Raw genomic sequence first — 15002 nt, 5'->3', positions numbered from 1 at the left:
GTTTCATACCATTATGACCTGAGAAGATGCTTGATATGATTTCAATCTCTTTGAACTTGTAGAGTCTTAGTTTGTACCCTAACATGTGGTCTACCTTTGAGAATGTCCCATGTGCACTTGAGAAGAATGTGAATTCTGTAGTTTTGGGGTGTAATTCTCTGTAGATCTCGATTAAATCCACTTGATCTAGCACTTCATTTAGAGTCCATGTTTCCTTGTTAATTTTTTGTCTAGAAGATCTATTGGTGTCAGCAGGGTGTTGAAGTCCCCTGCTCTGATTGTATTGCTGTTGATTTCTCCTTTGAAGTCCTCCAGAAGATTTTTTTTTTTTTATCCTCACCCGAGGACATTTTTTCGATATTTTGTTCAGATAGAGTGGGAGGGAGAGAGAGAGAGAGAGAAACATCGATGTGAAAGCGACACATCGAGTGGTTGCCACCCACATGACCCAACCAGGGCCGGGGACAAACTGCAACCAAGGTACGTGCCCTTAGCGGGAACCAAACCCGGGTCTCTCCGGACCGCAGGCCGACGCTCTAACCTCTGAGCCAAACCAGCCAGGGCTGTCCTCCAGAAGATTTTTAATATATGTTGGTGCTCCTATATTGGGTGCATATATGTTTATCAAGGTTATATCTTCCTGTTGGATAAATCCTTTCAATATTATGTAGTGACCTTCTTTTAGTTATAGTCTTCATTTGAAATCTATTTTATCAGATATGAGCATTGCTACCCCAGCTTTTTTTTGCTTTCCATTTGCTTGAAAGATTTTTTTCCATCCTTTCACTTTCAACCTATGTGAGTCTTTTGTTGTGAAGTGGGTCTCTTGTAAACAACATATGTGAGTCATGCTTTCTTATCCAATCAGCTACTCTGTGTCTTTTTATGGGAGCATTCAGTCCATTTACATTTAAGGTGATTATTGGTATGTACTTATTTAGTGCCATTTTTGTTTAGTGTAGTTCTATTTTTCCTTCCTATTTTTTCTACTAATTTACAGCAGTCCTTTTAGCATATCTTCTGTGCTGGTTTGGTGTTAATATATTCCCTTAGCCGTTTTTTTGTCTGGAAAGCTCTTTATTTGACCTTCTATTTTGAATTGTAGCCTTGCTGGTTAGAGTAGTGTTGGATTCAGATCCTTGTTTTTCATGACCTCGATTATTTCATGCCATTCCCTTCTGGTCTGTAGTGTTTCTGTTGAAAAGTCAGCTGAGAGCCTTATGGGGTTTCCTTTGTAGGTAACCTGTTGCTTATTTCTTGCTGCTTTAGGATTCTCTCTGTCTTTAATTTTTGGCAATTTAATTACGATGTGTCTTGGTGTGGGCCTGTATGGGTTCTTCTTACTTGGGGCTCTCTGTGCTTCTTGAACCTGGATACCTTCTTCCTTCACCAAGGTAGGAGAGAGAGTTTTCTGTCACTATATCTAGCGGGTAATCCCTGCTGGGTTGCACAGGCCTCTCTGGTGCCCCTACACCCTGCAGTTCCCATGGGCAGGCAGCTGGATCATACCAGTCTCTCCGGGGCTCAGGCTTCCCACTGCTCTTGTAAACTACTGGATCGCACAGGCCTCTGTGGAACTCCAGGTCCCGCTGCTGGCGGCTGGGGAGTGCTGCTGCCCCCTGGGGCTCAACTTCTGCTCAGCTTTGGCTGTAGTTTTTGGGGATGGGTCTCAGCTGCTGGTCTGTGCTTCTGTTGCCTGGGGATGGATGTCTGCTCCCCAGCCTCTGTTGCTGGGGGTATATCTCGACTGTGATAGGGTTGCTAATATGGGGGATGGTGCTGGGCTCCGGGATGTCTGAGGTTTTCGCCACCAGCACCTTGGGAGCTCCACTACTCTGCACTGGTCTGTGTTGACACAGAGTGTTCACTGGTTCGATGGTGCCAGGTGCGCTGGTGGGCTCAGGTTGTTGGGCCCTAACCACTCCCACTGCCTCCTCCCAGGGAACACCTGGGATCTTCCAAAATGGTGGGACCTCCCCATGACACAGGGAGAAGTGCCCTGAAGGGCCGCTTACCATGGTAGCCAGCTGCTCCTGTCCACAACACAGGATCCTTCTGCACTGCTCTGCACTGCTGGGGTTTGGTTGTCCACCTTCACATCCACTCACACTCTCTCACACACTCGCTCACTTTCTCACACACTTACCCTCCTCCCTCTGGTCCTGCCCACTGCCATCTTCTCCACACTGTGTCTTATTCACTTTTGTATTCCTAGTGCCTGACTCATCTTCTGAGACATAATATAATATACTTATTGACTAAATAAATAAATTAATAAACAAACAAATAAATTTACTATTATATTAAATTATGAACTTACTGAGGCCTGGGAAAGGTCCATTGCTTCAAAGATGAGGCTCATTTGAGGGGACATTTGAATGATTTCTCCACTCATGAGGCAAAGCTAAAAGCAATTATTTTTCAAATGTTTATGTAAAAAACATCCCAAAATTCTTAGATAAAAATGTATTTTATTTATAAGGTAATGTATATCCTGTGATATAATGTAATAAGTATTAGATTTAAAGCGAGAATATCATAATTCTAGGTCTGGCTCTGTCAATTACTTACTAGTAAGCATATACATATATAACATCCCTGAGTCTCATCTATAAACAGGGATAATTTCTCATGGGAACTACATGACATGCTACAAAAACTGTAAAATCCTAAGTAAATCTCAGTTCTCATTATTAATAAAATTATGTAAAATACTCCTGAGTTTATAAAGTTGTCAGAAGACCTTTTTATTAATGAAAAATAGAAAAACATGAACACTCATATACCTATCTCCTAGATTTTATCAATGTTAACATTTTGCCATATTTGTTTCATCTTTGTAAAAAATTATTTTATGAGCTGATGAACAAAACAGACCCAGAGACACAGACGAAGGGATTAGACTGACAAACCTCAGAGAAGGGGGTGGGAGTGGGATAAGCCAAAGAACGTATATGCATATATGCATAACCAATGGACAAAGACAACAATACTGTGAATGAGGCAAGCAGGATCAGGGAGGAGGGTGTCAATGGAGGGAAAAGGAGAAATATCTGTAACAAAAATAAAATTTTTAAAAATTATTTTAAAGAGTATGACACATACCATGGTGTTTCACATCCAAATATGCCAATATTCATCTAAAAAATAAGGACTTTTCTATATCACCACAATATTATGATCACATCTAACAAAAATTCCAGTAATTCCTTAATATCATCAACTTACCCAACAGTCAAATGTCCTCAGTTGTACCAGAAATGTCTTTAAAACTGATTTATTTACACCAAAATTCAATCAATGACCATGAATTGTGTCTGCTATGCCACTTTGGTCTCTTTTAGTCTAAAACATTATTTTTTGGTCAAATATGTAAAAATTGAATGTATCAATTTATCCCTTTCTGCCAAACTCCTTTCTTGTTCATTATTATTAAAGCCATTCTACCTTTTTAAAATTGTGTTTCTATTTATTGATTTTACAGAGAGAGAGATGAAGAGAGAGAGAAACATCAATTTGTTGTTCCACTTATCCTCACCCGAGGATATTTTTCCATTTTTTGTACAGATAGAGTGGGAGGGAGATAGAGTGGGAGGGAGAGAGAGGAAGGGAGAGAGAGAGAGAAACATCGACGTGAAGGGACACATCGAGTGGCTGCCACCCGCTCGACCAACCAGGGCCGGGGACAAACTGCAACCGAAGTACGTGCCCTTAGCGGGAACCGAACCCGGGTCTCTCCGGACCGCAGGCCAGCGCTCTAACCGCTGAGCCAAACTGGCCAGGGCTGTTCCACTTATTTATGCATTCATTGGTTGATTTTTGTATGTGCCCTGACTGGGGATTGAACCTGCAACCTTGGCATATTGGGAGGATGCTTTAACCAACTGAGCTACCCAGCCTGGCCTGCCATTCTGTCTTCCTAATCCCTTTGGCTTCTAACTTTGGAATTATCCTTAACTTTTAATAATTATTATTAATTGTTGATATTCCAAATTAATTTCATTACTAAGTCTCTTAAGTTTTTCCTATTCATTTATCAGTGTTTCTTCTCTGCTTCTACCATTATCATTCTAGTTCCAGTTTTGCCCCTATCTAGTTATATGTCAACAACATGGCATTTTACATTTCTGGATCTGCTTCTTATCTGTAAAATAAATAAATGGTCTAGACCTAGACTGTCCAATGTGCTAACCAGTAATCATATGTGGCAATTTATATTTAATATTAACTAATTAAAGTTTTAAAAAATTTATGTCAGCTCTTCAATTGCACTAAGCCACATTTTAAATGCTCAGTATGTAAGCAAATACTCAATAAGCCACATATGACTAGTAGCTACCTTACTGGACAGTGCAGATATTTTTATCATTCCAGAAAATACTGTTGGACGGTGCTGGTCTAGAATACTTTTAACTTTCTATCAGATTATTTCAGTAGACATTCTTCTACTTGCTATAGATTTGGGAGGTAGAGTCAGCCTTCTCCTCACACCCTCATGCTATTTCTCAACTCCACCCTCCAGGACAACCCTTGCTCCTTTGACAACCCCTGCTTGCTACTGTCACTCACCAGTACCCAATCATTCCTCCTTGTTAGCTAAAGCCTTTGGTATTTGGTTTAACCTCTTTCTACTATACCTCTGGCCTGATCCAGTAGTAATACGAGGAAACATCTCATAAAACTTGGATCCACTTCTATACCTGGGACCTTCTCTACTGGAACACTACTAATTTCCAGCATCCCAGTCTTTGCCCACAGACTCCTACCCATCCAGCTCTCTCACTCATTAACTCCTATTGCACTCGCTCTTTATTATCATATCCCTGTTGTTCTCACTTCCTCCATTATTAAGCAGCTTCTGTTCTATGGTCTAGCACTTCTACCATTCTCATGCCAATATCTGTAGTCTTCCCGTATTTCCAGTCTAGCAACATTATCTACATACACACCCAAACTGCTTAGACTGTTAAAGAAAATCTCACAAAGGCAAACCTTGGCACTACTACTAATTCATGGTCTTCAGCTCAATCAGGTTCTCAGTAATACTGTGGTATGCTTCTATAGTTTCCAAGGCAGCTCTCTTTCCCATTTTTCCAAATGGCTAATTTAAATTTTCCCTTTTCTCAAGTGTGCCAAGAAATAGGGCCTGCTATTTCACAAAGTAAAAATGAATAATCAAAAGAATTTGCCTTCAAATTTCCACTATCAAATCCATACATTTACCTGTATCTATATATATTCTTTCCTGCTTTGCTCTCATCCAATATGAGATAATCCTTCTACCTAGCTATGAATTCTTAGACTTGACTTTACTGATTAACCTCTCTCTTCTGAATCATCAATGTATCTTGTGTGTTTATTTCCCTCCCCTCTTAGCTCAATCAATATGACTAAAGGTATGAAAGAAAGAATATGAATAAATGACCAATCACCTATGATAAAGTACTGAAGTATATGTTTGAATGCTAATTAAATTAATCTGCTTGCTTAGCAGTATATTTGTTTCGTGTAAGTATGAAAATAAATTGTGGTAATATTCATACAGTAGAATACTAACACAGACATAAAAAGAAAGAATGAATGGATAAAACTATAACAACATGAATGTCACAGATACTATATTGACCTAAAGAAGGAAAATACTAAATAGTATAATTCCATTTACATGAAGTTCAAGAACCAGCAAAACTAATTTATCAGTAGAAATCAGAATAGTGATTGCCCCTGGGGTGCACTGATTGGGAAAGGACATGAGTATACCTTGAAGGGTACAAGAAATTTCACGCATCTTTACTTAGGTGATAGTTATGTGAGTGTACACTTATGTAAAAAAAAAAAATCATAGAATCAAAACTTAAAGCTAGTGCACATTTTATGTTGTATGTTATCTCTCAATTAAAATAAATACTAGAAGCCTTCCATTTTCTAGTTCTTTTGTATATCTCACAGCTTCTAAGATAATATACTACATATAAGCACTGAAGCATTCAATGTTTTCAAAAAGGAATGTGGTTCTTTTCTCTTTTCTGAAGATACTCATTTAAAGTTCTGAAGAAACCATAGGTCTAGACTTACTTTACAAATTGTTATCTATTACATTACTATGCCTTCCTGCTAATATTGTAATTTTAATACAATGTATTTTTATTTTATAAAAATTAAGCAAAGAATTAACTACAGCATAGTTTTCATTAAGAAGATACTTTATAGTTATACAACTTGCTTTATTTCATTTCTTTTTTTTTAATCCTCCCCCGAGGACATTTTTCCAATTTTTGTTCAGGTAGAGTGGGAGGGAGAGAGAGAGAGAGAAACATCGATGTGAAAGGGACACATCGAGTGGCTGCCACCCGCACAACCGACCAGGGCTGGGGACAAACTGCAACCGAGGTACATGCCCTTAGCGAGAACCGAACCCAGGTCTCTCAGGACCGCAGGCCGACGCTCTAACCGCTGAGCCAAACCGGCCAGGGCTATTTCATTTCTTTTTGTAAATTTAGTTTTGTTATAGATGTTTCTCCTTTTTCTCCGCACACAGCTTTAATTTTTTTGTTTAATTCATTAATTAATTTTTGTTACAGATGTTTCTTCTTTTTCACCCACTGATTCCCCTCTCCTCCACCCTTCCCGCCAAGACCCCAGCTTTGTTGTCCATGTCCATTGTTCATGCATACATGCATATAAGTCCTGTGGTTTATCTCTCCACCCACCCCCCTTTCTGGGGATTGTCAGTCTATACCCCACTTCTACATCTCTGGGATTTCCCCATTCCTCAGACTGTTATGTTAATTATATTCCACAAATAAGTGAGATCATGTGATATTTGTCTTTCTCTGCTTGGCTTGTTTCACTTAGGATAATACTCTCCAGGTTTCTCCATGTCATCTCAAAGGATAAGAGAGAGATCTTTCTTTCTTACAGCTGCATAGTACTCTATTATGTATATGTGCCACAGCTTTTTTTTTTTTTTTTCTTTTTATCCTCACCCGAGGATATTTTTCCATTTTTTTGTACAGATAGAGTGGGAGGGAGAGAGAGGAAGGGAGAGAGAGAGAGAAACATCGACGTGAAGGGACACATCGAGTGGCTGCCACCTGCACGACCAACCAGGGCCGGGGACAAACTGCAACCGAAGTACGTGCCCTTAGCGGGAACCAAACCCGGGTCTCTCCGGACCGCAGGCCGACGCTCTAACTGCTGAGCCAAACTGGCCAGGGCAAAGTTTTTTTGTTTTTGTTTTTTTTTTATCCTCACCCAAGGACATTTTTCCATTTTTTGTTCAGGTAGAGTGGGAGGGAGAGAGAGGAACAGAGAGAGAGAGAGAAACATCGATGCGAAAGGAACACATCAAGTGGCTGCCACCCGCACGACCGACCAGGGCCAGGGACAAACTGCAACCGAGGTACGCACCCTTAGCGGGAACCGAACCCGGGTCTCTCAGGACCGCAGGCCGACGCTCTAACCACTGAGCCAAACCGGCCAGGGCTGTGCCACAGCTTTTTTATCCATTCATCGACTGATGGACATTTGGGCTATTTCCAGATCATAGCTATTGTAAATAAAGCTGCTACGAACATGGGGGTACATATATTCTTTGATTGGTGTTTCAGGCTTCTTAGGGTATATTCCTAGAAGCGGGATCACTGGGTCAAATAAAAGTTCAATTTTAAATTTTTTTGAGGTAACACCATGTTGTTTTCCATGGTGGCTGCACCGGTCTGCATTCCCACCAGCAGTGTACTAGAGTCCCCTTTTCTCCACACCCTCGCCAACACTTGTTTGATGATTTGTTGATGGCAGCCATTCTGACAGGTGTGAGGTGATACCTCATTGTTGTTTGAATTTGCATCTCTCTGATGATTAGTGATGCTGAGCATTTCTTCATATGTCTCTTGGCCATTTGTATGTCCTGTTTGGAGAGATGTCTATTCAGGTCCTCTGCCCATTTTTTAATTGGGTTCTTTGTCTTCCTTTTGTTGAGTTGTATGAGTACTCTATATATTTTGGGAATTAACCCCTTATCTGATGTATCATTGGCAATGATGCTCTCCCATAGAGTGGGTTGCCTTTTCATTTTGGTGGTTATTTCTTTTGCTGTGCAGAAGCTTTTGAGTTTGATATAGTCCCATGTGTTCATTTTCTCCTTTGTTTCTGTTGCCTTAGGTGATGTATCAGTAAAAATTCTGCTGCATATATATGATTTCTAAAATTTTGTTGCCTACATTTTCTTCTAGGATTTTTGTGAATTCATAAGTCACATTTAACTCTTTTATCCATTTTGAGTTTATTTTTGTGTATGGTATAAGTTGATGGTCTAGTTTCATTTCTTTGCATGTAGCTGTCCACTTTTCCCAATACCTTTTATTAAAGAGGCTATTGTTACTCCACACTATGCTGTTGCCACCTTTGTCAAATATTAATTGAGCATATTGTCTTGGGTCCATTTCCGGGTTCTCTATTGTGTTCCATTGATCAATCTGCCTGTTCTTGTGCTAGTACCAGGCTGTTTTGATTACAGTGGCTTTGTAGTATAACCTGAAATTGGGTAATGTGATCCCTCCAACTTTGTTCTTCTTTTTCAAGATGGCTGTGGCTATTCGGGGTCTTTTTTGGTTCCATATGAACTTTTGAAGTATTTGTTCTAGTTCTGTGAAGTATGTCATTGGTATTTTGATGGGGACTGCTTTGAATCTATAGATTGCTTGGGTAGTATGGACATTTTAATGATGTTAATTCTTCCAATCCATGAACAACTTATGTGCTCCCACTTTTTTATATCTTCCTCTATTTCTTTTTTCAACGTCCTGTAGTTTTCTGCAAATAGGTCCTTTACTTCTTTGGTTAAGTTTATTCCTAGGTATCGTAATTTTTTTTGCTGCGATGATAAATGGGATTGTTTTCTTAGTTTCCCTTTCTGTGAGTTCATCATTGGTGTATAAGAATGCCATCAATTTCTTGATGTTAATTTTGTATCCTGCTACTTTGCCAAATTCATTTATTAAGTCTAGTAAATTTTTGATGGAGTCTTTGGGGTTTTCTACGTGTAGTATCATGTCATCTGCAAATATGACAGTTTCACTTCCTCCCTTCCAAATTGGATCCCTTTTATTTTTTCTTCCTGTCTGATTGCTGTGGCTAAGACTTCCAGTACTATCTTAAATAAGAGTGGCGAAAGTGGGCCTCCTTGTTTGGTTCCTGTTCTTAAGGGAAATGCTTTTAGTTTTTGCCCATTGAATATGATGTTGGCTGTAGGACTTTCATATATGGCCTTTATTATGTTGCGATATGATCCCTCTACTCCTACATTGCTGAGCGTTTTTATCCAAAAAGGATGCTGGATTTCGTTGAATGCTTTTTCAGCATCTATTGATGTGATCATATGATTTTTATCTTTCATTTTGTTTATGTGGTGTATCACATTTATTGATTTGTGAATATTGTACCAGCCTTGCATCCCTGGGATGAATCCCGCTTGGTCCTGGTAAATAATTTTTTGATATATTGCAGGATTAGATTTCCTAGTATTTTGTTGAGAATTTTGGCATCTGTGATCATCAGAGATATTGGGCCTGTAGTTTTCTTTCTTTGTAGTGTCTTTTTCTGGTTTTGGAATTAGAATTATGCTGGCCTCATAAAACGAGTTGGAAGTATTCTTTCTTCTTGAATATTTTGATAGAGTTCAAAGAGAACGGGTATTAGTTCTTTTTTGATGTTTGGTAAAATTCCCCTGTGAAGCCCTCCAGGCCTGAGTTTTTGTTTGCTGGGAGAGTCTTGATTACATCTTCCATTTCTTTTGCTGTTATTGGTCTGTTCAAGTGTTCTATCTCTTCCCGGTTCAGTTTTGGGAGACTATGTGTTTTTAGAAATTTGTCCATTTTGCTTAGATTGTTGAATTGTTGCCGTGTAATTGTTCATAATATTTGTTAACAATCCTTTGTATTTCTGTGGTGTCAGTTCTTATTTTTCCTCTTTCATTCCTGATTTGTGTATTTGGGTTCTCTCTCACTGTTTCTTGGTGAGTCTAGCTAAGGGTCCATCAATCTTATTTATCTTTTCAAAGAACCAGCTCTTTGTTTCATTGATCCTTTGAATTTTTTTTTATTTTATTTCTGTCTCTATGTCATTTATTTTTGCTCTGATCTTTACTATTTCCTTCTTTCTACTTGCTCTGGCGTTTTCTTTATGTTTGCTTTCTAGTTCTTTAAGTTGTGAGGTTAGATGGTGTATTAGAAATTTTTCATGCTTCTTGAGGTAGGCCTGTAGTGCTATGATCTTCCCTCTCAGAACTGCTTTCACTGCATCCCATAGATTTTGTGTTGTTGTGTGTTCATTTTCATTGGTTTCCAGGAAATTTTAAATCTCTTCCTTCATCTCCATGGTAACCCATTCACTGTTCAATAACATGCTATTTAGCCTCCATGTTTTCAAGTGTCTTTGCATGTTCTTGTTGCAATTGATTTCTAGTTTCATACCATTATGACCTGAGAAGATGCTTGATATGATTTCAATCTCTTTGAACTTGTAGAGTCTTAGTTTGTACCCTAACATGTGGTCTACCTTTGAGAATGTCCCATGTGCACTTGAGAAGAATGTGAATTCTGTAGTTTTGGGGTATAATTCTCTGTAGATCTCGATTAAATCCACTTGATCTAGCACTTCATTTAGAGTCCATGTTTCCTTGTTAATTTTTTGTCTAGAAGATCTATTGGTGTCAGCAGGGTGTTGAAGTCCCCTGCTCTGATTGTATTGCTGTTGATTTCTCCTTTGAAGTCCTCCAGAAGATTTTTTTTTTTTTATCCTCACCCGAGGACATTTTTTCGATATTTTGTTCAGATAGAGTGGGAGGGAGAGAGAGAGAGAGAGAGAAACATCGACGTGAAAGCGACACATCGAGTGGTTGCCACCCACATGACCCAACCGGGGCCGGGGACAAACTGCAACCAAGGTACATGCCCTTAGCGGGAACCAAACCCGGGTCTCTCCGGACCGCAGGCCGACGCTCTAACCACCGAGCCAAACCAGCCAGGGCTGTCCTCCAGAAGATTTTTAATATATGTTGGTGCTCCTATATTGGGTGCATATATGTTTATCAAGGTTATATTTTCCTGTTGGATAAATCCTTTCAATATTATGTAGTGGCCTTCTTTGTCTTTAGTTATGGTCTTCATTTGAAATCTATTTTATCAGATATGAGCATTGCTACCCCAGCTTTATTTTGCTTTCCATTTGCTTGAAAGATTTTTTTCCCATCCTTTCACTTTCAACCTATGTGGGACTTTTGTTGTGAAGTGGATCTCTTGTAAACAACATATATGTGAGTCATGCTTTCTTATCCTATCAGCTACTCTGTGTCTTTTTATGGGAGCATTCAGTCCATTTACATTTAAGGTGATTATTGATATGTACTTATTTATTGCCATTTTTGTTTAGTGTGGTTATATTTTTCTTCCCATTTCTCCTGCTAATTACAGCAGTCCTTTTAACATTTCTTGTAGTGCTGGTTTGCTGCTAATATATTCCCTTAGTATTTTTTTGTCTGGGAAGCTCTTTATTTGATCTTCTATTTTGAATTGTAGCTTTGCTGGATAGAGTAGTGTTGGATTCAGGTCCGTGTTTTTCATGACCTTGATTATTTCATGCCATTCCCTTCTGGCCTGTAGTGTTTCTGTTGAGATGTCAGCTGAGAGCCTTATGGGGTTTCCTTTGTAGGTAACCTGTTGCTTATTTCTTTCTGCCTTTAAGATTCTGTCTTTAATTTTTGGCAATTTAATTATGATGTGTCTTGGTGTGGGCCTGTATGGGTTCTTCTTACTTGGGGCTCTCTGTGCTTCTTGAACCTGAATGCCTTCTTCCTCCACCAAGTTAGGAGTGTTTTCTGTCACTATATCTTTAAATATATTCTCTAACCCTTGCCCATTTTCTTCCTCTTCAGGGACTCCTATGATGTGAATGTTATTCCGTTTCCAGTTGTCCCACAGTTCTCTTATGCTGTCTTCCTGTTTTTAAATTTTTTTTTTCCTTTTGGTTTTCTGATTGGTTGATTTTTTCTACCCTGTATTCTAATTCACTGATTCAGTCCTCAGCTTCCTCTACTCTGCTTATTAGTCCTTCCAATGTGTTCTAAATTTCTGCTATGTCATTCTTCATTTCCACTTGGTTGGTTTTCAATATTTCTATATCTTTACTCATGGTACTGATGTCCTTATTCAGGCTGTTGAGCTTCCTCAAGATCATGCCTCTGAACTCTACCTCTGATCATTTGTTTAACTGCATTTCATTGATCTCATCTTCAATAGAGTTCTCTTGTTCTTTCATTTGGGATTTGTTTCTTTGTTTCACCATTTTGGCTATCTCAGTGGGTTTTGAAGCCTGCCAAATTTTCCCTGTGGGTGTTGGTGTTCTGCTGTTTGTGGCTCCTTCTACTCGGTTTGGATGAGCCTTGGTGGCCCACGTTAAACGCCACTGTCAAGTCTTACTTTCCTGGGTAGATTTGCAAGCCCAGGAAAGATTCAGTTATTCTCTAGCTTTTTCCTGGTGGCTAGTAGTCTCAGTTACTCACTGCCTTGGGATGTAGCCCTGGTGTTCTGCATAAGAGGATTTCCAGATGGTGGGATAGATGCTGGCTGTTAATGAGCCTCAATTTACATTTCTTTGCATCACCTGGGAAAGGCTGAATCTCCGGGGGGGGGGGGGGGAGGGCACTGCTGCTTTTCCCCATAGCTCTGGGAAGGAGCACACTGGCCACCGTCCTTTGTGGCCACAACTCAGCAAAAATCTGAGTGCCCTCCAAATCCCGGTTGCCCCCACAGATATCCAGCCCAGTCTTCCCTCCCTTTGCCAGAGCCCCCAGGTGAGTGGCTGTGGCTATTTTTGCACTCTGTACTGGCTCTCTGCGCTGTGGAGTGGGGTTGGTCTTTATTCCCCAAGGGCGTTGCTCACAGCTACGACTCCTGTTGTCTGTGGGCTGGAAGCCCGCTACCCTCTCGTGCCTGTGCTGATCCTACCAGTGTCCCTGGTTATATGGTTCTGTCCTGCTGCTTTTCTGTTGCTTTTTTCTGAGGATTTGTCTTTATTTTAGCTGTAATTCCTGTTTGGTCCTGGGACTTCTATCACTCCACCTCCATTTTTACATCTACACCTATCTTGTGTGCAGTTGGGTAGCGCAGATCTCTCTGGTGCTTCAGCACCCTGCAGGCCCCACAGGTAACTGGATGGCACAGTCCCTGCTGGGTCGCACAGGCCTCTCTGACACTGGTTATTTGAAATATACAGTCTGAGGCAATTAGTTGTTGAACTTATAACATTACTTAAACATGTCTACATCAGCTTTGCTTTGCTTTAAAATTGTGGTAAAAAATAACATTAAATTTACCATATTAACCATTTTTAAGTTTACAATTCAGTAGTGTTATATTCATATTGTACATCTGTTTTGTTTTTAGTCATGATGATTTTACCTTTTTATTATCATCCAATACTGTGTTCATGCTCTCTATCCACAAAGTGTCAATGGGACCATCAAATATAACCCATTTCCGGTCTGGTGTTTCTGATAAGGCAAATTCTCTAAAGGTGTTAGCCACAATACCATCAGTCCACTGAGGAGAAAAAAAAAAAGGAAGAGGTGGAAAGCTTCCTCTATAAAACCACAAAGTATAATATGAAAACCACAAAGTATAATATGTTCTTGATTTAACATGCATTATCAGTAAGAGTTGAGAATGTTTATAATATAGATTACCTCATGAGAAACTGGGTCAAACTGTCCAAAAAGTTGGCCCATAGTAATGGATTTGGGGTTTACAGTCCTATAAATGACCTTTTCTTCCTCTCCATAGCCACGTTCATTCATAAGGGTTAGAGTATCAGCCAGCACATGCAGAACTTCTGTCTTACCAGCAAAAGGCTCTCCTACTAACATAAAACTATTAAGGAAAAGAAGTAATTATACAGTAAGAGTCTAAAAATAATAGTAAGTTAAATTACTTGACTATACAGTGGTATGTAAAATTTTACCCTATAATAATTGCTACATATAATTTTTGAAATTATATGAATTTTTCTCAGACATGAGGAAAATACATTTAACTTCTGAGCCGGGCGCGGTGGCGCGCGCCTGTAGTCCCAGCTACTTGGGAGGCTGAGGCTGGAGGATCGCTTGAGTCCAGGAGTTCTGGGCTGCAGTGCGCTATGCCGATCGGGTGTCCGCACTAAGTTCGGCATCAATATGGTGACCTCCCAGGAGCGGGGGACCACCAGGTTGCCTAAGGAGGGGTGAACTGGCCCAGGTCGGAAACGGAGCAGGTCATTTAACTTCTGAGTTGGTTGATTTCTAAGTCAAATTCTCTACATTAATACCATTATCCACAAAACTGAATATAATAAAAAAATCTCCAAATGAAAATGAAAATTTAACAATTATATACTTAAAAAAATTTTTTTGTCTTTATTGATTTTAGAGAGAGAGGAAGGCAGAGAGAGAGAGAGATAGAACCATCAATGAGAGAGAACCTCCTGCATGCCCCCCACTGGGGACTGGGCCCACAACCTGGGCATGTGCCCTGACTGGGAATTGAACCAGAGACCTCTTGGTTCATGGGTCAATGCTCAACCACTGAGCCACACCAGCTGGGCACAATTATATACTCTTATAACAAAAAATAAAAATGACTTGGGTCCTTCTAAGGAGAGGAGTAAGACAGATTCTCTTTCCACAAGACTTCACTTGCTATACAGCCGTCCCTTGCCACTTCCTGCTTTGACTTTCGTGAAGCGGCCAAAGTCAAAGCGTGAAGTTAAATAAAGACTCCTAGTTCGCGGAAATTCATTATTGGGGTAGAGCCTGAAACTAATTTTCAGGTTTTGTTGTTGTTGTTGTTGTTGTTGTTGTTGTTGTTGTTTTTGGTACATGCCCCTAGCGGGAACCAAACCCGGGACTACTCTGGTCCGCAGGTCGACACTCCAACCGCTGAGCCAAACTGGCCAGGGCAAGTCTGGAACTG

At 39.9% G+C, this 15002-nt stretch overlaps 1 protein-coding gene across 1 annotated transcript in view; it reads right to left on the bottom strand.

Moving 5' to 3' along the window:
* Nucleotides 1-15002, bottom strand: part of DNAH12 (dynein axonemal heavy chain 12) — a 276436-nt gene that overhangs the window by 133869 nt on the left and 127565 nt on the right. The window contains exons 33-35 of the mRNA XM_036266455.1: nucleotides 13742-13925; nucleotides 13458-13598; nucleotides 2321-2404 (exon numbers count right to left, since the gene is read on the bottom strand). Coding sequence (XP_036122348.1) covers nucleotides 2321-2404; nucleotides 13458-13598; nucleotides 13742-13925 — 409 coding nt within the window. The remainder of the gene's footprint in view (nucleotides 1-2320; nucleotides 2405-13457; nucleotides 13599-13741; nucleotides 13926-15002) is intronic.

The sequence above is a fragment of the Molossus molossus genome, unplaced genomic scaffold (genome assembly GCF_014108415.1).
Source record: "Molossus molossus isolate mMolMol1 unplaced genomic scaffold, mMolMol1.p scaffold_m16_p_18, whole genome shotgun sequence".
Lineage (NCBI taxonomy): Eukaryota > Metazoa > Chordata > Mammalia > Chiroptera > Molossidae > Molossus > Molossus molossus.
The sequence above is the reverse complement of the archived record's forward strand: the minus strand, read 5'-3'. Positions and strand labels throughout refer to the sequence as shown.